The sequence below is a fragment of the Saccopteryx bilineata genome, chromosome 9 (assembly GCF_036850765.1).
Source record: "Saccopteryx bilineata isolate mSacBil1 chromosome 9, mSacBil1_pri_phased_curated, whole genome shotgun sequence".
In the NCBI taxonomy this organism is placed as follows: Eukaryota; Metazoa; Chordata; class Mammalia; order Chiroptera; family Emballonuridae; genus Saccopteryx; species Saccopteryx bilineata.
Window position 1 is genome coordinate 4,991,601 of NC_089498.1, and position 17,982 is coordinate 5,009,582.

At 44.7% G+C, this 17,982-nt stretch overlaps 1 protein-coding gene across 4 annotated transcripts in view; it reads left to right on the plus strand.

Moving 5' to 3' along the window:
* TENT4B (terminal nucleotidyltransferase 4B) overlaps positions 1 to 17,982 on the plus strand; it is a 53,279-nt gene that overhangs the window by 776 nt on the left and 34,521 nt on the right. The window contains exon 2 of one of the 4 annotated variants that reach the window (XM_066242468.1): positions 545 to 1,158. In XM_066242468.1, coding sequence (XP_066098565.1) covers positions 578 to 1,158 — 581 coding nt within the window. In that variant the 5' untranslated portion in view covers positions 545 to 577. Of the gene's footprint in view, positions 1 to 149; positions 1,159 to 17,982 lie in introns of those variants that run through there. The other 3 variants (XM_066242470.1, XM_066242469.1, XM_066242467.1) reach the window with 3 other exon arrangements.

Genomic DNA, 17,982 nt, shown 5'->3' on the forward strand with positions numbered 1-17,982 from the left:
GTGACGCACCGCGCGGCCTCCGGGGCTGACCGGGGCGCGAGGCGGGGGCGGGGCGAGCGAGGGGGCGGAGCGAGCGGGGCGGAGCCGGCCGAGGCCCCGCCCTCGGGGCGGGACAGCGAGGACGCTACGGAGCAGGCGCGTTCCGCCGCCGCCGCCGCCGCCGCCACCAGCACTGCCTCTGTCGCCGCTCACCCTTCTCTAGAGGCGCCGCCGCGGCCGCCATTTGCACGGGGACCCCGGTGACAGGGGCTCAGCAGAGGGGCGGAGGGAGGGGGGAGGACCCGCGGAGCCCCCGAGGGCGGGAGCGACGCTGCCGGCGCCGGCCGCGCTCCCTGAGCGACCGCGCCGCCCGCCGCGGGCCCCGAGGAGCAGCAGCAGCGGCGGCGGCGGCAGCGGCAGCAGCAGCAGCAGCAGCCGCCGAGGCCGGGCGTGCGCCTAAGGCGCGGCGGCGGCGGCGGCGGCGGCCGCGGCCCTGCGGGCGGCCTGGAGGGGCGGGGGCAGAGGCCGCCGCCGTTTGATGGATCCGAGGATCGCCTGGTTCCAGCCAGAGCAGCTCGGACCGTCCAACAGTCTGTGGATGCAGATCTGGGAGACCACCCAGGGGCTGCGGAACCTCTACTTCAACCACCACTGTCACAGCAGCGGCGCGAGCGGCGGCGGCGGCGGCGGCGGCAGCAGCAGCACGGCCCCCGGCGGGAGCGGCAGCAGCACCGGCAGCCCCGGCGGCGCGGCCCCGGCCCCGGCCGGCATGTACCGCTCCGGGGAGCGCCTAGTGGACGGCCACGCGCAGTCCGCGGAGCAGAGGGACTTCCTGCCCCTGGAGACCTCCACCGCCACCACCACCACCAGTAACCACCACCACCAGCCCGCGGCCTGGGCCCGCCGGGCTGCCGCGGGCCCCTCGGCGTCCTCGTCCCCTTCGGCGTCCTCGTCCCCGCACTCCTCGGCCGCCGTCCCCGCCGCGGAGCCGGCCGACCCGGCCTCTGGCAGCAGCAACAAGAGGAAGCGCGACAACAAGGCCAGCACCTACGGACTCAACTACAGCCTGCTGCAGCCCAGCGCAGGGCGGGCCGCGGGGGGCGGCCGGGCCGAAGGCAGCGGGGGCGTGTACAGCGGGACCCCGTGGAAGCGGAGGAACTACCACCAGGGAGTCGTGGGGTGAGTGTGACCCTGCGGCTTGGCCCTTGCACAGGCCCACAGAGGTTGCAGGGAACCCCGGGGAGGCCACCCCCCTCGGCTGCCTTCGTTGCTGCTTCTCTGGGGCTGATGGACACTTCTCCCTCTGTCCACCATCCACACCTTCCCCTGGCCCTCCTTGGCGGCCCACACCCTCCCTGACCCTCCCTTAGTCATGCACACTCTCCCTCTTCACCAATCCCCTCTTCTCCCACCCCCCTTATTCATTCATTCTTTCCTCCCATTTCCCCACCCCTCAGTCAAACACGCCTTCCCCGAGTCCCCACTCCAGCCCTCCCCACCGGACTTCCCCAGCGTCACACCCCAAGATGAGGTTGCTTAGCACGGGCAAATCCTTCGTTCCCCGAGAACATTCCTGTGTTACTGCCTTTTGGTGGAACAGGACCTGGAGGTGCTTTCCTTGCCAAGAATAGAAACATCCAGAAAGCTCCTCCCCCCTCTCTTCCCCAACCCCAAACGGGGACTCGTCAGCCCAGTAAAGCTTTGCCTGCTATTGACTCTTTGGTCCATCATTTTATTTTCTTATTTTAAAAATTTTTATTGTGTTACCGATGCCATATTCTGTGGGGAGTGAGGAATGGGGTGACGGCTAAGTTTAGGCTGGTGGAGATGGTGAGCTCTTCTTCTGAGGCTGATAGAACTTTCTAGGAGTTCGTGGGCCTTGGCCCCAGTTCCTGACTGTTCAGTTGTCCTCCCGATGGAGACAGCTAATGCTTTTTATTCTGGGGGTAACTGTATGCTAGTGAGTGAATGTTGCACCACTAATGACTGTTTAAAGTTCAACTGTTACAAAATGCAATCTTACCTGACCCCTAGTGAATTATGTACATAAGCAGGGAATGTTTGCAGCTCAGTTTCCATTCTGGAAAAGCCTGTGTGCTGTGTGTGTGACGTGTACCATGAGTACGGAAAATGAACTTTTCAAATCACTTTTCCTTTCTCAGATCCTGTTTTACATTGGGGCTACAGTAGACAAACGGAATCGCTATTAGTAATCCCATGTGAAACCTTTATTCTTAGATTCACCCATTCAGATCTGGCCCTGCCTTGGCAAGCAGAGACAGTTTTGAAGGCTTGGGTAAAATGAGTTGGTGGGTTCCATCTGCTTCTTAGTGGGCTGGTGTCTGCTCTGTGCTCCTGTTACAAGTCACACCTTTTATGGAAAATGCAGTCCAGCCTTTTGGGACTGGCGCTGGGGAATGTGTGAACCTGCCCTCACTTTTTGGAGGGGATTAGGGTTGAATCTCCGTTGCTGAGCCTCAAGGGCGCTCTCCATGGTCATCTCGTTTTTCCAAAAGGCTCCTGGTCCCATCCTCTTAGCACAGTATTTCCAAGAGGAAGCATAGTCTTGTGGCTTAGCGACAAGCAGATGATATTGAGGGGTTCTGGCAGTTTCGTTTCACAGGAATGAGCTCCTGTTAAGTAATCACTGTTAGCTAAAACCTTGAAGTTCCCTAATGTCCTTTTCCTGAGGCTTCTGCATATGTCTCTTGCAAAGACACATTATAAGTCCAAAATGCTGGCTGCTCTGTCTGATCATTAGGAATCGTCCTGTCCTCTGCTTGCTCTTTATTGTTGAGGATACTGTAAAAGAATCACGTTTGAACTTGTGTAGAAGCAATATTAATACAGTATTGCAATATGCAATATTATATTCCTGATTCAAATACTATATTGCCCTCAGAGGGCTTAAAGAGAGGAGTTTCTATTTCCTAGAGGGATTACTATTTAAAAACTGATTATAAACCTGTTTTAAAACTGCTTATCACTTTATCAGACTTTCCTTTTTTTTTTTACTTGGCTCCTCCTTTAGAGGACGTCAGCACTTAAAAAAAAATTATTTTGTAAAGTGGTTCCTAACAGTGTTTTGTCAAGAGTGTCTGGGTGCTTAAACGTTCTTGTTTTGATTCATGGATCCTTATTTCTTGACTTTTGTGGAAGTTTTGCTATTTTTAAGAGATATTTTAAAACTCGGTGAGTTGAGAGCATAATGTTGTGGTATTCTGAGATTAAATATAGTGAAACTGTTACCACCATTCTGAATTCTTGGCATGTGACTGACATTTAGCTAATAGGTTAACCAGTTGTGGCAGTCCTGGCCTCAGGGGGGAGGGGGAGAGGAGAAAAAGCAGGTGAGCGGGGACCTGCGACTGTGGGGCAGCCTCGGACACTGGCACGTCCTGCTCCCTCGGGGTTCTCTGCTGCAGCCAGACCCTGCTCTCTCGGGGTTCTCTGCTGCAGCCAGACCCGTATCCTACTGCCTGAACACTCCCAGGCGGTCAGAACCCAAAAGGCAGCCCAAAGCCCAGCCTTCCATCGCCCAGATTCTTGATTTTTTTTTGGTTCCTCCTTTGAGCTCTTGAAGTACTTGCTTCATGCTGTTCGCATAACTTGCTTATGCTTGGTTTTCCTTGAGTGTATTTCTTTTTACCCACTAGGTCACTAATTAAAATGGAAATCTCTTTCTTCTTGTTATTGACTGATTTTAGAGACACAGAGAAAGGAAGAGGGAGACGGAGGAGAGGAGAGGAGAGAGAGAAGCATTCATTTGTTGTTCCACTTAGTTGTGCATTCATTGCTTGCCTCCCATGTGTGCCCTGTCTGGGGATCAAACCCGCAACCTTGGTGTTTCAGGGTGATGCTCTAACCAACTGAGCTAACTAGCCAGGGCCAAGATGGGAAGTCCTTAAATGTAGAAGTAATGTACTTGGATTTCATCCCTAAGTCTTCATAGTCCTATTTCAAAACTAAATTGGCCCCTGCCTTTCCATCACAGTCTTCTGCGAGTACCCACAGACCCCAGCAAGTTGGTTCCCGTTCCTTGTCTTCCTTTTAAAGTTGCTTTCGCTTCATCTCTGAGGCCGCTTTGGTGTAGAAAGCAATCCACATGCTCCTTCTGGTTGTCCATGAAAACAAGCTGTTAGCCCTTTTCTTTTCAAAGATTTAATTGTTGATCACCCTGGAGAAATGGAGATGACAAAAAGTAGCAAACACAGGACACTTACAGAGATTCAGAGTCCTTGGTCTGAGCCCCCACATCCAGGAATGGCTTGTGCAAGGTGCTTGGTGCCTGTCCAAGCTCATTAAAAAAGGTTTGGGTTGGCTGCACTGCCAGAACTAGAGATATTTTTTCAAGGCTTGGGTGACTTTTTAAAATCATGTTTTGGAGAGTACACATGACTGTGAGATAATCCAAGAAGACCCTGGTGGAAACCTTGGTTTAAGGAGTACTCTCTTGAACAGGACGAGAGGGTGAGGGTGGAGTGGATTCGGACCCTTTCGTGGATATACTAATCAATTACAGCCTTGCCCTTGAGTGACTGGGGAAATGTTGATGTTATTATTGAAAACAAAGGTCAGGGCTGTTGGTTTGGAGCAGAAGGTAGGTTGAGGTGGAGCTGCCCCGCAGGGAGTGGAAATTTCGGGGCCGAGATGTGCGTGTTCTTTCTGCAGTGGGCATTCTTTCCTTACGTGCATTCCCTCTGTCACGGCCAGTCCAAGGCTCTGACGCTATTCTTCAGCAGCGGCACGGCCTCTTTCTGTTTATTTCTATGGTACGGTCAGTGGGATTGGTAGTAGTGCTGGGCTCCAAAGCCATAGATAAGGCTGTTTAACATGGGTTGAGTATGAAAGAATTGAAAGGTCTTACTCTATGTACTTGCTCTAAGTATAACTTCTGTACAGTTTGCAGATGTAGCCAATAGTAATTCTTCAGTGAACTAGAACCTCCAGGTTATTAAATTTTGCTACATTGGATACTGAAATGTGCTTTCAAGAAGACATTAAGTTTTCTACAGTGTAGTGTCTACAATAACAGTGTAATTCATATTTGAGCATTTGCCAAACTAGTAAACTGTGTTCAACTGAGTTGTTTTCATGCCACAACTCTTCTGTACAAAATCTGTGACCAGTGAACTTGGTCACTGTCAGAATCAGTGGCATTTCAGCGTGTAGAATCTTTTTCAACCTCTGTTAAGTTTTTAGCTGTTGAAACAGTGAGTGAATTGAGGTTTTTGGAGTCTACCCTGTGCTCACACGGAAGGTTTAGTACAGTGGTCTCCAACCTTTAAGACCATGGACCAGTTTAATGTCGGAAAATATTTTCACGGACCGGCCTTTAGGGTGGGACGGATCAATGTATCACGTGACCGAGACAAGCGTCAAGAATGAGTCTTAGATGGATGTAACAGAGGGAATCTGGTCATTTTTTAAAAATAAAACATCGTTCAGACTTAATTATAAATAAAATGGAAATAATATAAGTTATTTATCCTTCCTCTGTGGACCAGTATCAAATGGCCCACGGACCGGTATTGGTCCACGGCCCGGGGGTTGAGGACCACTGGTTTTGTATACCACAGGAAAGGAAGGATGAGAAAAGGTTACTAGAAAAGTCTAAGGCAGGGAGGGTGTATGTGTGCGTTAGAACAGTTCTGGTCCTGGTGTGCTCAGTGGCCTTGAATCCCAACTTCTTGTAATGAATCCCAGTGTTAGGAGTTCCGAGGGTCTATGGGAGGAGTGTTCAAGGGCACTTTTGATATTGGATTGATCAGATGGTTGTTGTTAGATGTTCTTACACTTGCCGAAGCTGAGAAAAATTCAAGCAATTTTTTTAATGGAAAATAGAAAAAGAAGCTGTTGTATGATTTCACTCAACTTTCTTCTATTCTCCCCATCTGTTGAATCCATTAGAGCAGTAGTAGTCAACCTGGTCCCTACCGCCCACTAGTGGGCATTCTAGCTTTCATGGTGGGTGGTAGCGGAGCAACCAAAGTATAAATAAAAAGATAGATTTAACTATAGTAAATTGTTTTATAAAGATTTATTCTGCCCAACTTAGCGAAAATATGACATAAAGACTTGGTAAGTAATTATTATTATATGCTTGCTTTTTTTTTTTTTTTTTACTATATATATATATATTTTTTTGTATTTTTCTGAAGCTGGAAATGGGGAGAGACAGTCAGACAGACTCCCGCATGCGCCCGACCAGGATCCACCCGGCACACCCACCAGGGGCGATGCTCTGCCCACCCGGGGGCGATGCTCTGCCCCTCCGGGGCGTCGCTCTGCCGCGACCAGAGCCACTCTAGCGCCTGGGGCAGAGGCCAAGGAGCCATCCCCAGCACCCGGGCCATCTTTGCTCCAATGGAGCCTTGGCTGCGGGAGGGGAAGAGAGAGACAGAGAGGAAGGAGGGGGTGGGGGTGGAAAAGCAAATGGGCGCTTCTCCTATGTGCCCTGGCCGGGAATCGAACCCGGGTCCCCCGCATGCCAGGCCGATGCTCTACCGCTGAGCCAACCGGCCAGGGCCTATTATATGCTTTAACTTGCTGTAACTCTGCTTTATAAATTTTATAAAGTGAAGTTACTTCTCTACTTTATAAATCACCATTACTATGGAACCGGTGGGCGTTTAGAAAATTTTACTACTAACAGAGATACAAAAGTGGGCGGTAAGTATAAAAAGGTTGACTACCCCTGCATTAGAGTAACATTTAGTGGAGAAAACTATTTCAGGATCACACCCATGGCACTAGAGAGCATGTCACTAACACACACATAGGTATCTAGCAATCCTGAAAGGGCCAAAGAGGATGCTTATTTGAAGAATTTGGGTCCAGTTCCCAGCAGCTGGTCTGGGAACCCTTTCCTTACTCTTTCTGCAGAGCTGATGAGACAGCTCAGCCTGCTTGAGGAAGACTCAGAGGAATAGAGTAGAATGTTCTTTCAACCATTCAGCATGTGTGCTCGGGACCCAGGTGCTGCAGAACACCACAAGGGCTTCAGACTCATGGCTCCACTTTTAAAATGACACGGGATTAGATTTTTCCAAGATAATATTGATTAAAGTTCAGGAAGGCTCTCTAATCTAGACTTTTCATTCATTTGAACCCAAACAGCAGGCGTTCCTTTTATTTCCATCTGTAAGTTACTTGAGGATATGAGACTGATGCATGCTTAGGGCATTGGGCCTTATGGAAATCTGAGTTGAAGATTTTGGAAAAAACAAACACACACCCCCCCCCACACACACACACACAAATGCAAGGTTGTTTATGTTATGCGCTGGCTCCTTGTTCACTTGAACCATTTTGAGTCTGAAGAGAATCTTGCCGTGTGCGTAGGAGATACCCTGTAGTGTCTGGTAACTCCCCTCAGGAATTGTAACTCAAGCCTGGCTTTCTGCCGGCGTAGTGAGAACAGTGTGCAGAAAGCTGTTTTCAGATTGCTCAATAAAATCAAAGTGCTCATGGTCGTCTTTTTATCATGTTCCTAAACCTTTCCTATTTATTTTCTTATTAACATTCTCATGCATCGCCCCCACCTGATTTTTTTTTTTAACATTTTATTTTGAAATACAGATTCACAGAAATTTGCAAAAAATAGTACAGCAAGATCCCACGTTCCCTTCACCTACTTTGGTGCGATGATAACATCTTACATAACTATCATTTAATATCAAAACCAGGAAATTGCCATCGTTACAACAATCCACCAGCCTTACTCAGATTTCAGCATCCCGCAGGCACTCCTTTGTGTTGTGTGTGTGACTTACGACTGAAGAGGGCCTAATTTCCAGGTCGTACTTTGGTTTTATTCTTAGCAGTATTATTTTATCTCTTTTTCTTTGTTTACCTTTGCAGTACTTTGCAGTGTTTCCTTTTCATGGTGCTTTTTTCTCAGGGACTCAGTATGAAGTAGAGCTTGATTTCACTTTCCAGAAACATACAGGACGGTAACTGCTTAGAGTCCTGACACTTCCTGTGTTATGAGTCAACTTCATTTTTTGTTGGCTTGCCTCTATTTCGGAGACTAAACTCTGTGGTTAGTAGTGTTTTTTTGGTGATAATATGCAGACTTTTTTTTCTTTTTACAGTATTTTTATATCTGAACAATAGTTCCAGACTGTAGAATAAATACTTTTACCTTCAAATTCATCTAGATAGTTCCTAGAATAAACTGTGTTTCTGGACTGGGATGAGACCTGCTGTCTTATTTTTTCTCTTACCAGCTCCTTGTCATCACTGCTTTGCTTTTTGTCAAAATAATATAACTGTTAGCACTGTCACGTGTTGTAAATTGCTGCCAAAACAGGAATAAGAACCCATGTGTGGTGGCTCAGTGGGTAGAGCGTCGGTCTGGTGTATGGATGATCCCTGGTCGGAGCACACAGGAGAAGTGACCGTCTTCTTCTCTTCCCCTCCCTCTCCCTGTTCTCTGCCTCTTCTCCTCCCGCAGTGGCTCCATTGGTCCAAACCGCAGCCTCAGGCGCTGAAGATAGCTCAGTACTGGAGTGTCCGCACCAGACAGGGGATGCAGGGTGGATCCTTGTCTAGGCACCTGTGGGAGTCTGCCTCACTGTCTCCCCTCCTCTCACCTAGAAGAAAAAAGAACCTGTTAGGATTGTGGTTTTGGAGTGTTAAAAGTTAATTTCCAGTGATTTGGGTTTATTAATAATGTGTTACGTCTGTGGTGAGGTTTGAAATTTGTATGCTTTTATTCCCTCAAGTTAATTATTCCCCCTTTATTTCTTCTTTGTATGAGGTGTTAAAGCACTGCTCCTTAGAATACTTGTTTTTAAAATCAACATATATTTTACATACTAATAATAAATGCTAATTGTCCAAAACTAGAAAATACAGCTAAACCAAAGGAGGGGAGATATAGCCCTTATAATACTACTACCAGTATATAACTGCTGTTAACATTTTAGTGTCAATATTTTTAGAATTTTTAATATATGTATATATTATCTACTTTGTTCTTTTTATAAGTATGGACTCCTGCTGTGGACATATACTTAAAAATGTTTTTTTGCAATTTATTTTTAAAATTGATTTTAGAGAGATGGAACGGAAGGGCGGGGAGAGAGAGAGACATTCATTTGTTGTTCCCCGTAGTTGTGCATTTGTTGGTTGCTTCCTATATGTGCCCTGACTGGGGATCGAATCCACAACCTTGTCATTTTGGGGTGATGTTCTGACCAACTGAGCTAACTGACCAGGACGTGTTCTTTCCAGTTTAGATACATATTTTTTAAAATACCACCTCACGCCTTTTAGATTGGCTATTCCCAAAAACATAAGCAATAACAAGTGTTGGCGAGGCTGTGGAGGAAACGGGAGCCCTTGTGTATGTTGGTGGGAACGTAAGTTGATTTAGCCATTATGGAAACCAGTATGGAGATTCATCAGAATTTTAGAAAGTAAAACTACCATATGATTTAGCAAATTTCACTTGTGGGTATTTATCTAAGAGAAATGAAAACAGTAACAGTAGTTGGAGAAGGTACCTGCACCCAGTGTTCATTGCAGCACGATTTACTGTAGCCAAGACATGGAAACAACCTAAGTGTCCATCAAGGGATGAATGGATAAAGAAAACTGGTGTGTGTGTGTGTGTGTTTGTGTGTGTGTGTGTGTGTGTGTGTGTGTTACTCAGCAGTAAAAAATGAGTGAAATCCTGCCATTTGTGACTACCTGGACAGACCTTGAGAGTGTTATACTAAGTGAAGTGAGTCAGACAGAGAAACACAAATACTGTATAATCTCACTTATATGTGAGATCTAAAAACAGACAGACAGACAACGTAAGCTTATAAACACAGGGAACAGAGTGGTGACTACCAGACTTCTCATCAAAAGAGAAAAAGTCTGCACGTATGGTGACGGGTGTCAGCTGGAGTCATCGCAGTGGTCTTTTTCCAATACATCTATACGGATAGCAAATTAATTTTGCTTTTTAACAACAAACATGTATTCTCTCACAATCTGCAGGCCAGAGTTAGAACTAAGTTTTATTCTAAGATTATTTTCTTCTTTGGGAGAACAGCATATTTTGGCAATACTTTTTTTTTTTTTTAGAGAGTCAGAGAGAGGGACATATAGGGACAGACAGACAGGAACGGAGAGAGATGAGAAGCAACAATCATCAGTTTTTGGTTGCGACACCTTAGTTGTTCATTGATTGCTTTCTCATATGTGCCTTGACCATGGGCCTTCAGCAGACCAAGTAACCCCTTGCTCGAGCCAGCGACCTTGGGTCCAACCTGGTGAGCTTTGCTCAAACCAGATGAGCCCGCATTCAAGCTGGCGACCTCGGGGTCTCGAACCTGGGTTGTCAGCATCGCAGTCTGACGTTCTATCCACTGCGCCATTGCCTGGTCAAGTGCTTGTGGCAATACTTTTTTGACTTAAAACTTTTTTATGGCCCTGGCCAGTTGCTCAGTGGATAGAGCATTGGCCCAGCGTATGGATGTCCCGAGTTTGATTTCTGGTCAGGGTACACGTGAGAAGCGACCATCTGCTTCTCTCCTCCTTCTCATTCTCTTCCTCCCCCCGCCCTCCCCCACAGCCAGTGGCTCAGTTGGATCCAGTATGGCCCAGGTGCTGAGGATAGCTCAGTTGGTCTGAGTGTGTCAGCCTCAGGCACTAAAAATAGCTCAGTACTCGAGCATTGTCCCTGATGGACACATGTGGAAGTCTGCTTCACTATCTTCCCTCCTCTCACCTACCAAAAAAAAAAAAAAATTTAACATGACAAACATCCTTTCATATAAAATACAGTTCCAAAAAAAAAAAAAATACAGTTCCACGGCATCTTTCAGTACCCTCTTACCTTTAGTATGATTCTGTGTGCCTGTTATATGTGGCATGGCGTTCTGAACACACCTTAATTTATTTCACCAGTCCTGGGTTGGACATTTGGTTTGTTTCCAGTTGTTTATTTTTCTATTTTTATGAGATATAAGTCACATACCATCAAATCTGGATTTTAGACGGTTGTGTAACCATCATAGCTATCTAATTCCAGAACAGTTCATCACCCTGGAAAGAAGCCCTGTGCCCATTGTCATGCCCACTCTCCCTGCCCTCTCAGCCCCTGGCAGCCTCATAGCCGTTTTTTGTCTCTGTAGATTTAGTGTTCTGAACGTTTCATAAAAGTGGAACCATACAGTCCGTGGTCTTTTGTGCCTGGTTTCGTTCACTTAATGTTTTCAAAGTTCATATTGTAGTATGTATCAATACTTAATTCCTTTCTATGGCTGAATATTCTATTTTTTGAATGTATTACATTTTGTTTATCCATTTATCAGGCGACGAACAATGGGTTTTGGTGTTTTGGCCATTATAGATAATGCTGCTTGCTGTGAACATTCATGTACAAGTTTTTGTGTGGGCATATGTTTTCATTTCTCTTGAGTAAATACCTAGCGGTGGAATTGTTGGGTCATATAAAGTGGCTGTAGGATTTTTCATTTCCACTGGCAATGTATGAGGTTTCCAGTTTTTCTGTGTTCTTGTCAACACTTGTTATCTTTTTGATGATAGTCATCCTCATGCGGGTGAAGTGGTGTCTTGTGATTTTGATCTGCATTTTCCTGATAACTCATGATGTTCCTGACATTCAACATCTTTTCATGTGCTCCTGGGCCAGATGTTTATCTTTGGAGGAACATCTATTGAAATCCTTTGGCCGTTTTTAAAATTGCGGGGTTGCCTTTTTGTTGTTGAGTTGTGAGAATTCTTTATGTATTCTGTTTCCTAGACCCTTATCAGATAGGTGCTTTGCAAATATTTTCTCCCATTCCGCGGATTGTCTTTTTACTTTCTTGAGAGTGTCTTTGAAAAAAGTTTGTTTTTCCCTTGTGATAACTTCTAGTCCATCTGTTATTTTTCCCATTGCTATGCTTTAGGAATCACTTCTGAAAAACCATTGCCTCATCCAAGATCATGAAAATTAACCCTCTGTGTTCCGTGTAAGAGTTTTATAGGCTTAGCCCTTACATTAGGTCTTTTATCCATTTTGGGTTAATTTTTATGAAAGGTTTAGGATCTGTGTCTGGATGTACGTATTTTCCATGTGAATGTCCAGGAGTCCCAGCTCCATGCTCTAACAAGACTGTTCTTCCTTTGTCTGATTGCCTTTCCTCCTCTGTCAGAGATCGCTGGGCTGGATTTCAGGGAGGTGTATTTCTGGGCTTGGTTCTGTTCTGTGATCTGTCTGTGTTTTCACCAGTCCCACACTCTGTCTGTAGCATTATGTCATAGTAAGTCTTAAACGCAGATAGTGTAGTCCTTCTGTATTGTGTTGGCTATGCTGAACTTTTTTTCTCTCCATGCCAATTTTAGAATCAGCCTGTTGATGTGCACAAACTATCTTGCTGGACTTTTAATTGAGATGTCATTGAATTTGTAGTTCAGATTGGGAGGAAATATAAATAAATGACCATGACATCTTGACAGGATAGTCTTCCTCTTCATGTTCTGGGAATAACCCTCCATTTCTTTATATTTTCTTTGATTTCTCTCATCAGTTTTGTACTTTCTTCATATAGATCTTGTACCTATGTTATTATAGTTATACCTAAGTATTTTCATTTTTTGATGCCAATGCAAATGGTATTTATCGCATTTTACATTTCAAATTCCAAATGTTTACTGCTGGTATATGAGAATGCAATCAACTTTTGTTTTGTTTATTAGCCTTGTATGCTGCAACCTTGCTATAAATGGCTTATTAGTACCAGGAATTTTTGTTGTTGTTGCTGTTTCTTTGGGATTTTCTATGTTGATACTCATGTCATTAGTAAAGAAAAGCAGTATTATTTCTTCCTTCCCCAATCTGCACACGTTCTCTTTTTCTGGTCTTATGGCATTAGCCAGGACTTCCATTATGATGTTGAATAGGAGCGGTGAGAGTAGACATCTTGCATTGCTCCTGATTAGTGGTAAAACACCTCCTTTCTCATCATTAAATGTGATGTTTTCTGTAAGATTTTTATGTTCTTTACAAAGTTGAGGGACTTCCTGTTCCGGTTTGCTGAGAGCGTTTGATTGGATGTTGGATTTTTTTTCAAGTGCCTTTTCTGTATTGGTTGATCTCACCATACAACTTTTCTTCTGTAGCCTGTTGATGTGATGGGTTACATAAATTTATTTTGGAATGTTGAACCTGGAATAAAACCCACTTGGTCACAGTGCATAATTCCTCTTGTACATTGTTAGATTCGGTTTGCTAGTATTTTGTTCAGGATTTTTACATGTGTGTTCATGAGAGATATTGGTCAGTGATTTTTCTTTCTTGTAGTGTCTTTCTGTCTGGTTTGAGGATTAGGATGATTCTGGCTTCACAGGATGAGTTAGGAAGATTTCTTCTGCTTCTGTTTTCTGAAGAGATTGTCGAGTGTTGAGATAATTTCTTTCTTAAATCTTTGGTAGATTTTACCAGTAAACCAATCTAGGGTTGGTGCTTTTTGTTTTAGAAGATTATTTGTTACTGATTCTGTTTTTTTAATAGATACAGGTCTATTCAGAGCGTTTTTTTCCCTGTGTAAATTCTAGCAGACGGTCTCTTTCAAGGAATTAGTCTCTTTCGCCTATGTTATCAAATTGTGGGCATAGACTTGTTCATAATACTCCTTTTGTATATGTGTGTGTTTTTCAGAGAGAGAGAAAGGAAGGTGGGGAAGAGAGAGATGAGAGGTATCAACTTGAGTTGCTTCACTTTAGTTCTTTATTGATTGCTTCTCATATGTGCCTTGATTGGGATGGGGGGGAGGCTTAAGCCGAGCCAGTGACCCCAGTGACTTGGGCTCAAGCCAACACCTTGGGCTTCAAGCTAGTGATCTTGAGCCCAAACCAGTGACCTTTGGGCTTCTAGCCAGCAATCTTGGGATCATGTCAATGATCCCATGCTCAGGCCGGCAACCCCTGGCTCAAGGTGACATGCCTGTGCTCTAGTCAATGAGCCGCTGTGACCTCAGGGTTTCAGACTGGGGTCCTCAGCATCCTGGGCCAACACTGAAGGCTGTAATATTCCTTTACTATCCTCTGAATGCCCATAGGATCAGTAGTGATGGCCTTTTTTTTTTCATTTCTGTTAGTAACTTATTCTCTCTCTTTTATTTCTTAGTTCATCTGGCCAGAGATTTATCAATTTTATTGATCTTTTGAAGGAATGAGCTTTTAGTTTCATTGATTTTTTTTCTTTTTATTGATTTCTGTTCCGATTTTAATTATTTTCTTGCCCTACTTTGAATTTAATTGTCCATATCTTTTTAGTTTCCTAAGGTAGAAATTTAGATAATTGCTTTTTAGATTTCTCTTCTTTTCAAATATTTGCATTTAATAAAGTTCCCTCTGCTTTCTCTGCATCTCACAAATTTTTTTTTTAATAAATAAATTTTTATTTAAATGGGGTGACATCAATAAATCAGGGTACATATATTCAAAGAAAACATTTCCAGGTTATTTTGTCATTTAGTTCTGTTGCATACCCATCACCCAAAGAGAGATCGTCCTCCGTCACCCTCTATCCAGTTTTCTTTGTACCCCTCCCTCTCCCCCCTCACAAATTTTGATACATTATATTTTCATCTTCATATAGTTAGAAATAATTCTTCAGATTTCTTCTTTGATCCATGTTTTATTTACTTATTATTATTTTAATTTTTCCATTGATTTGAGAGAGAGAGAAGCATCAACTCGTTGTTTCCCTTAGTGGTTCCATTTAGTTGTGCACTCATTTGTTGCTTCTTGTATGTGCCCTGACCAGAGGTTGAACCCACAACTCAGCATGCGGGACAATTCTCTGTTCACTGAGCCACCCAGCCAGGGCCAATCTATGTTTTATTTAATCTCCAAGGATTATGTGTTTGATCTCCAAATATAAGGTCTACCGGAAAGTTCTGTTCGTTTCTATCACAAGTTTCGACACGTAAGCCCATGTTTATTTGGCGCATGTGTGCCTCTCTATTTTTATCACTCAATGTATACATACTGACGTAGCAAATTAACTAAAACAAAGTTGATTCACGTTAGTCTTATGTGTGAAGCGATAGTGTACCCATGGCTACTGATAAAGTTCATTTACGCCACTGTAATTTTTATGAATTTCAACAAGGAAGAAATGCTACAGAAGCATGTCTGTCGCATCCACCATATTCCCCGGACTTAGCACCCTCCGACTATCACTTGTTTTTGTCCTTACAAAATTTTTTGAAGGGCAAAAAATTCAAAAATTAAGAAGATATCAAACAAGCATTAGTTCAATTTTTCGCATCAAAAGATAAAACATTTTTCAAAAATGGGATATACAAATTGTCCTCACGCTGGCAAGAAATCATTAATAATAATAACAATTATATTATTTAATAAAGTTTATTGACAGTAAGAAAAATTTGTATTTTGTTTTATTCCAAAAATTGACAGAACTTGCCGGTAGACCTTATATTATGTTTTGGGATTTTCCAGCTATCTTTTTGTTACCAGTCTCTAGTGTAATGTTATTGTGGTCTGAGAGCATACTTTATATGATTCTAACTGTTTTAAATTTGTTAAGGTGTGTTTTCTGCCCCGTAATTGTAGTTCGCTTATGTTTTATCTGTTAATTAAACCAGACCCAGGGATGGAACAGCTTCGAAATAGTTACGTGGGCTGCAGAGATTTCAATGAAGTGAAAGTTTGGCTCAGGCCTTGTAATGCGATTTTTTTTTTTTTGTATTAAACGTAAAAGTGCTTATTAAGGAATTTGAGATTTCATGTGTAAGATTTCTTAAAAATTTGGTCTTGTTCTGAAAGTGTTTTGTTTTTCTTTGTGTGGTGAAGGGGCCCAGGTTTGTTTCTAAGCAAGGAGGAGTTTCCACGTTGTTGTGGAGGGAAGGGCGCTTGTGTGGTTCAGCAGGAGTATTCAGCGGCCGTTAGCAGTTAGGTTCCTGCCTTCCTGCACCTTCGAGCTTCCTTAGTGTAACGGCAGGTAAGGCAGCTACAGCTTATCCAGAGAGAGTCTTCTTAAATTTTAATTATGTAAGCAAGGCTTGAATTTATTCTCTTCCTGAAAACTTCAAACATCACATAGAAGTCGGAGTCTCCCATGACCGCCCGCCCTTCCAGCCCGGGCCCCTTCCTGGGCAGTACTGGCTGTTTCCAGCCGTCCCATGGACCCTCCTAGAACTTTTCCCACAGGGTGGACTGATCACAGAAAACGCATTACTTTGTAACTTTAATGTTTTTCCACTTAACGTATATTGGGAATTTTTTTTTTTAATTAAGTGCTATGTCGAATTCCAACTGTGTAGCTGTACCGTCATTTTCTGAGCCGTTTTCCGTGGATTCCGTGCTTCTTGTCCCAGTGCTACTGCATGGGCCCATGCTGATGGCTGGGGCGGGGAGCATGAATGCTAAGTTGTCCTCCAGTGGGGCTGTGGAGTGGGGGGTCGAGTGGGGGTGGAGTGGGGGGTGGAGTGGGGGGTGGAGTGGGGCTGTGGAGTGGGGGTGGAGTGGGACTGTGGAGTGGGGGGTGGAGTGGGGCTGTGGAGTGGGGGGTGGAGTGGGGGTGGAGTGGGGGGTGGAGTGGGGGGTGGAGTGGGGCTGTGGTGTAGGGGGTGGAGTGGGGGTGGAGTGGGGCTGTGGAGTGGGGGTGGAGTAGGGGGTGGAGTGGGGCTGTGGAGTGGGGGGTGGAGTGGGACTGTGGAGTGGGGGGTCGAGTGGAGGGGCTCAGGAGAATTCGCTGCATTTGCCCACAACGGAGTGAAGACTGACTTGCAGAGCATGTGCCCGGATTTTGTAACTGTCACAGCAAGGAGGCGCATCCTAGCTTTGCCGTGCGACCCTGAATGTCTGCTTGCCTGCTGCCGGCGTGCTGGGTGCTGACTAGGAAACATTGATAAAAAGTGCTGAATTAGGTCAGCGCCGTGGAGATGATTAACAGATAATGGTTGCCAGAATAATTGTGTCAAAACAGCAAGAAACATCAAGAGAATTTGATGTGTCCTGCATATCTTTGGTGCTTGCCTTCAGTGATCATGCTAAAAAATTGAGGCTGTATACTTAATCATGTTTCTTGTCATCTTGATCAACTTGACTATAAAATAACAACAATCATGCCATCTCAAAGAAGCTCTTCATTATAAGGAATCGACTATGTATTAGTCTCCATAAACTCATGTTTGTGTCATCGTCAGAGATGCGTTTTTAAAGAGTGGTTTCCATCCACATTAAAGACCCCCGTGAGCTTACATTCTGTGTGGTCTTTCCTCTGTATTGATGTCGTCTAGAAAAACAGGCTTTCGGAGGGGGCGGGGTTGTCTTGTCCTGTATCAATACACCAGGGTTTACTCAGGCACTCCCTACTGCTGGACATCTAAGTGGCCCTTTATTTCCTATTGTGAACAAAGTGCTGGAAGAGCCAAGTGTTTACTTTTCAGCTTGTTTCTCCATCTCGTTCCTCAAACTGAGTGGAAGGGTTTCTTCATACTCGTTTCCAGAAAGACCGGAGAGGTCACTGCATGAGGGAAGCTCTGTCCACTTTGCTTCCAGGCCCCTCTGTCCTCACCCCCAAGTGCATTAGGTTTTATCACTTTTACTTATTTCGGTCTTGGTAGAGGGGTTGTGAGATTTTTGCCCCATAGGTTTGTTGGTGTGTGTCTGTGTGTGTTGAGGTATGTGTAAATGTGTTATGTCATTCTACTTTGAACTTTCACTGCTGTGTTAGTGTTTTCATTTTTCTCATGCTTATCACTCGCTTATCTGAAAGTGAGGTAACAGTGGACTCGGCACCCTTGACTTAGAACATGGGCTGTTTGTCCTTGGCCAGAAGATCAATCCTGTGCCCAGCAGCGTGGTAAGGTGAACAGTTTGGCAGTTCTAGAAACGGGTGGTTGTGTTTTCCCGTGGAGAAGACTGCCAGAGCACTGTTTAGATCTGTGTCACTTTTTCCATGAAACGAGACAGGGTTCCCTAAGTAAAGGGCGTGGGAAGGACATGTCATATGTGCCTATTGGT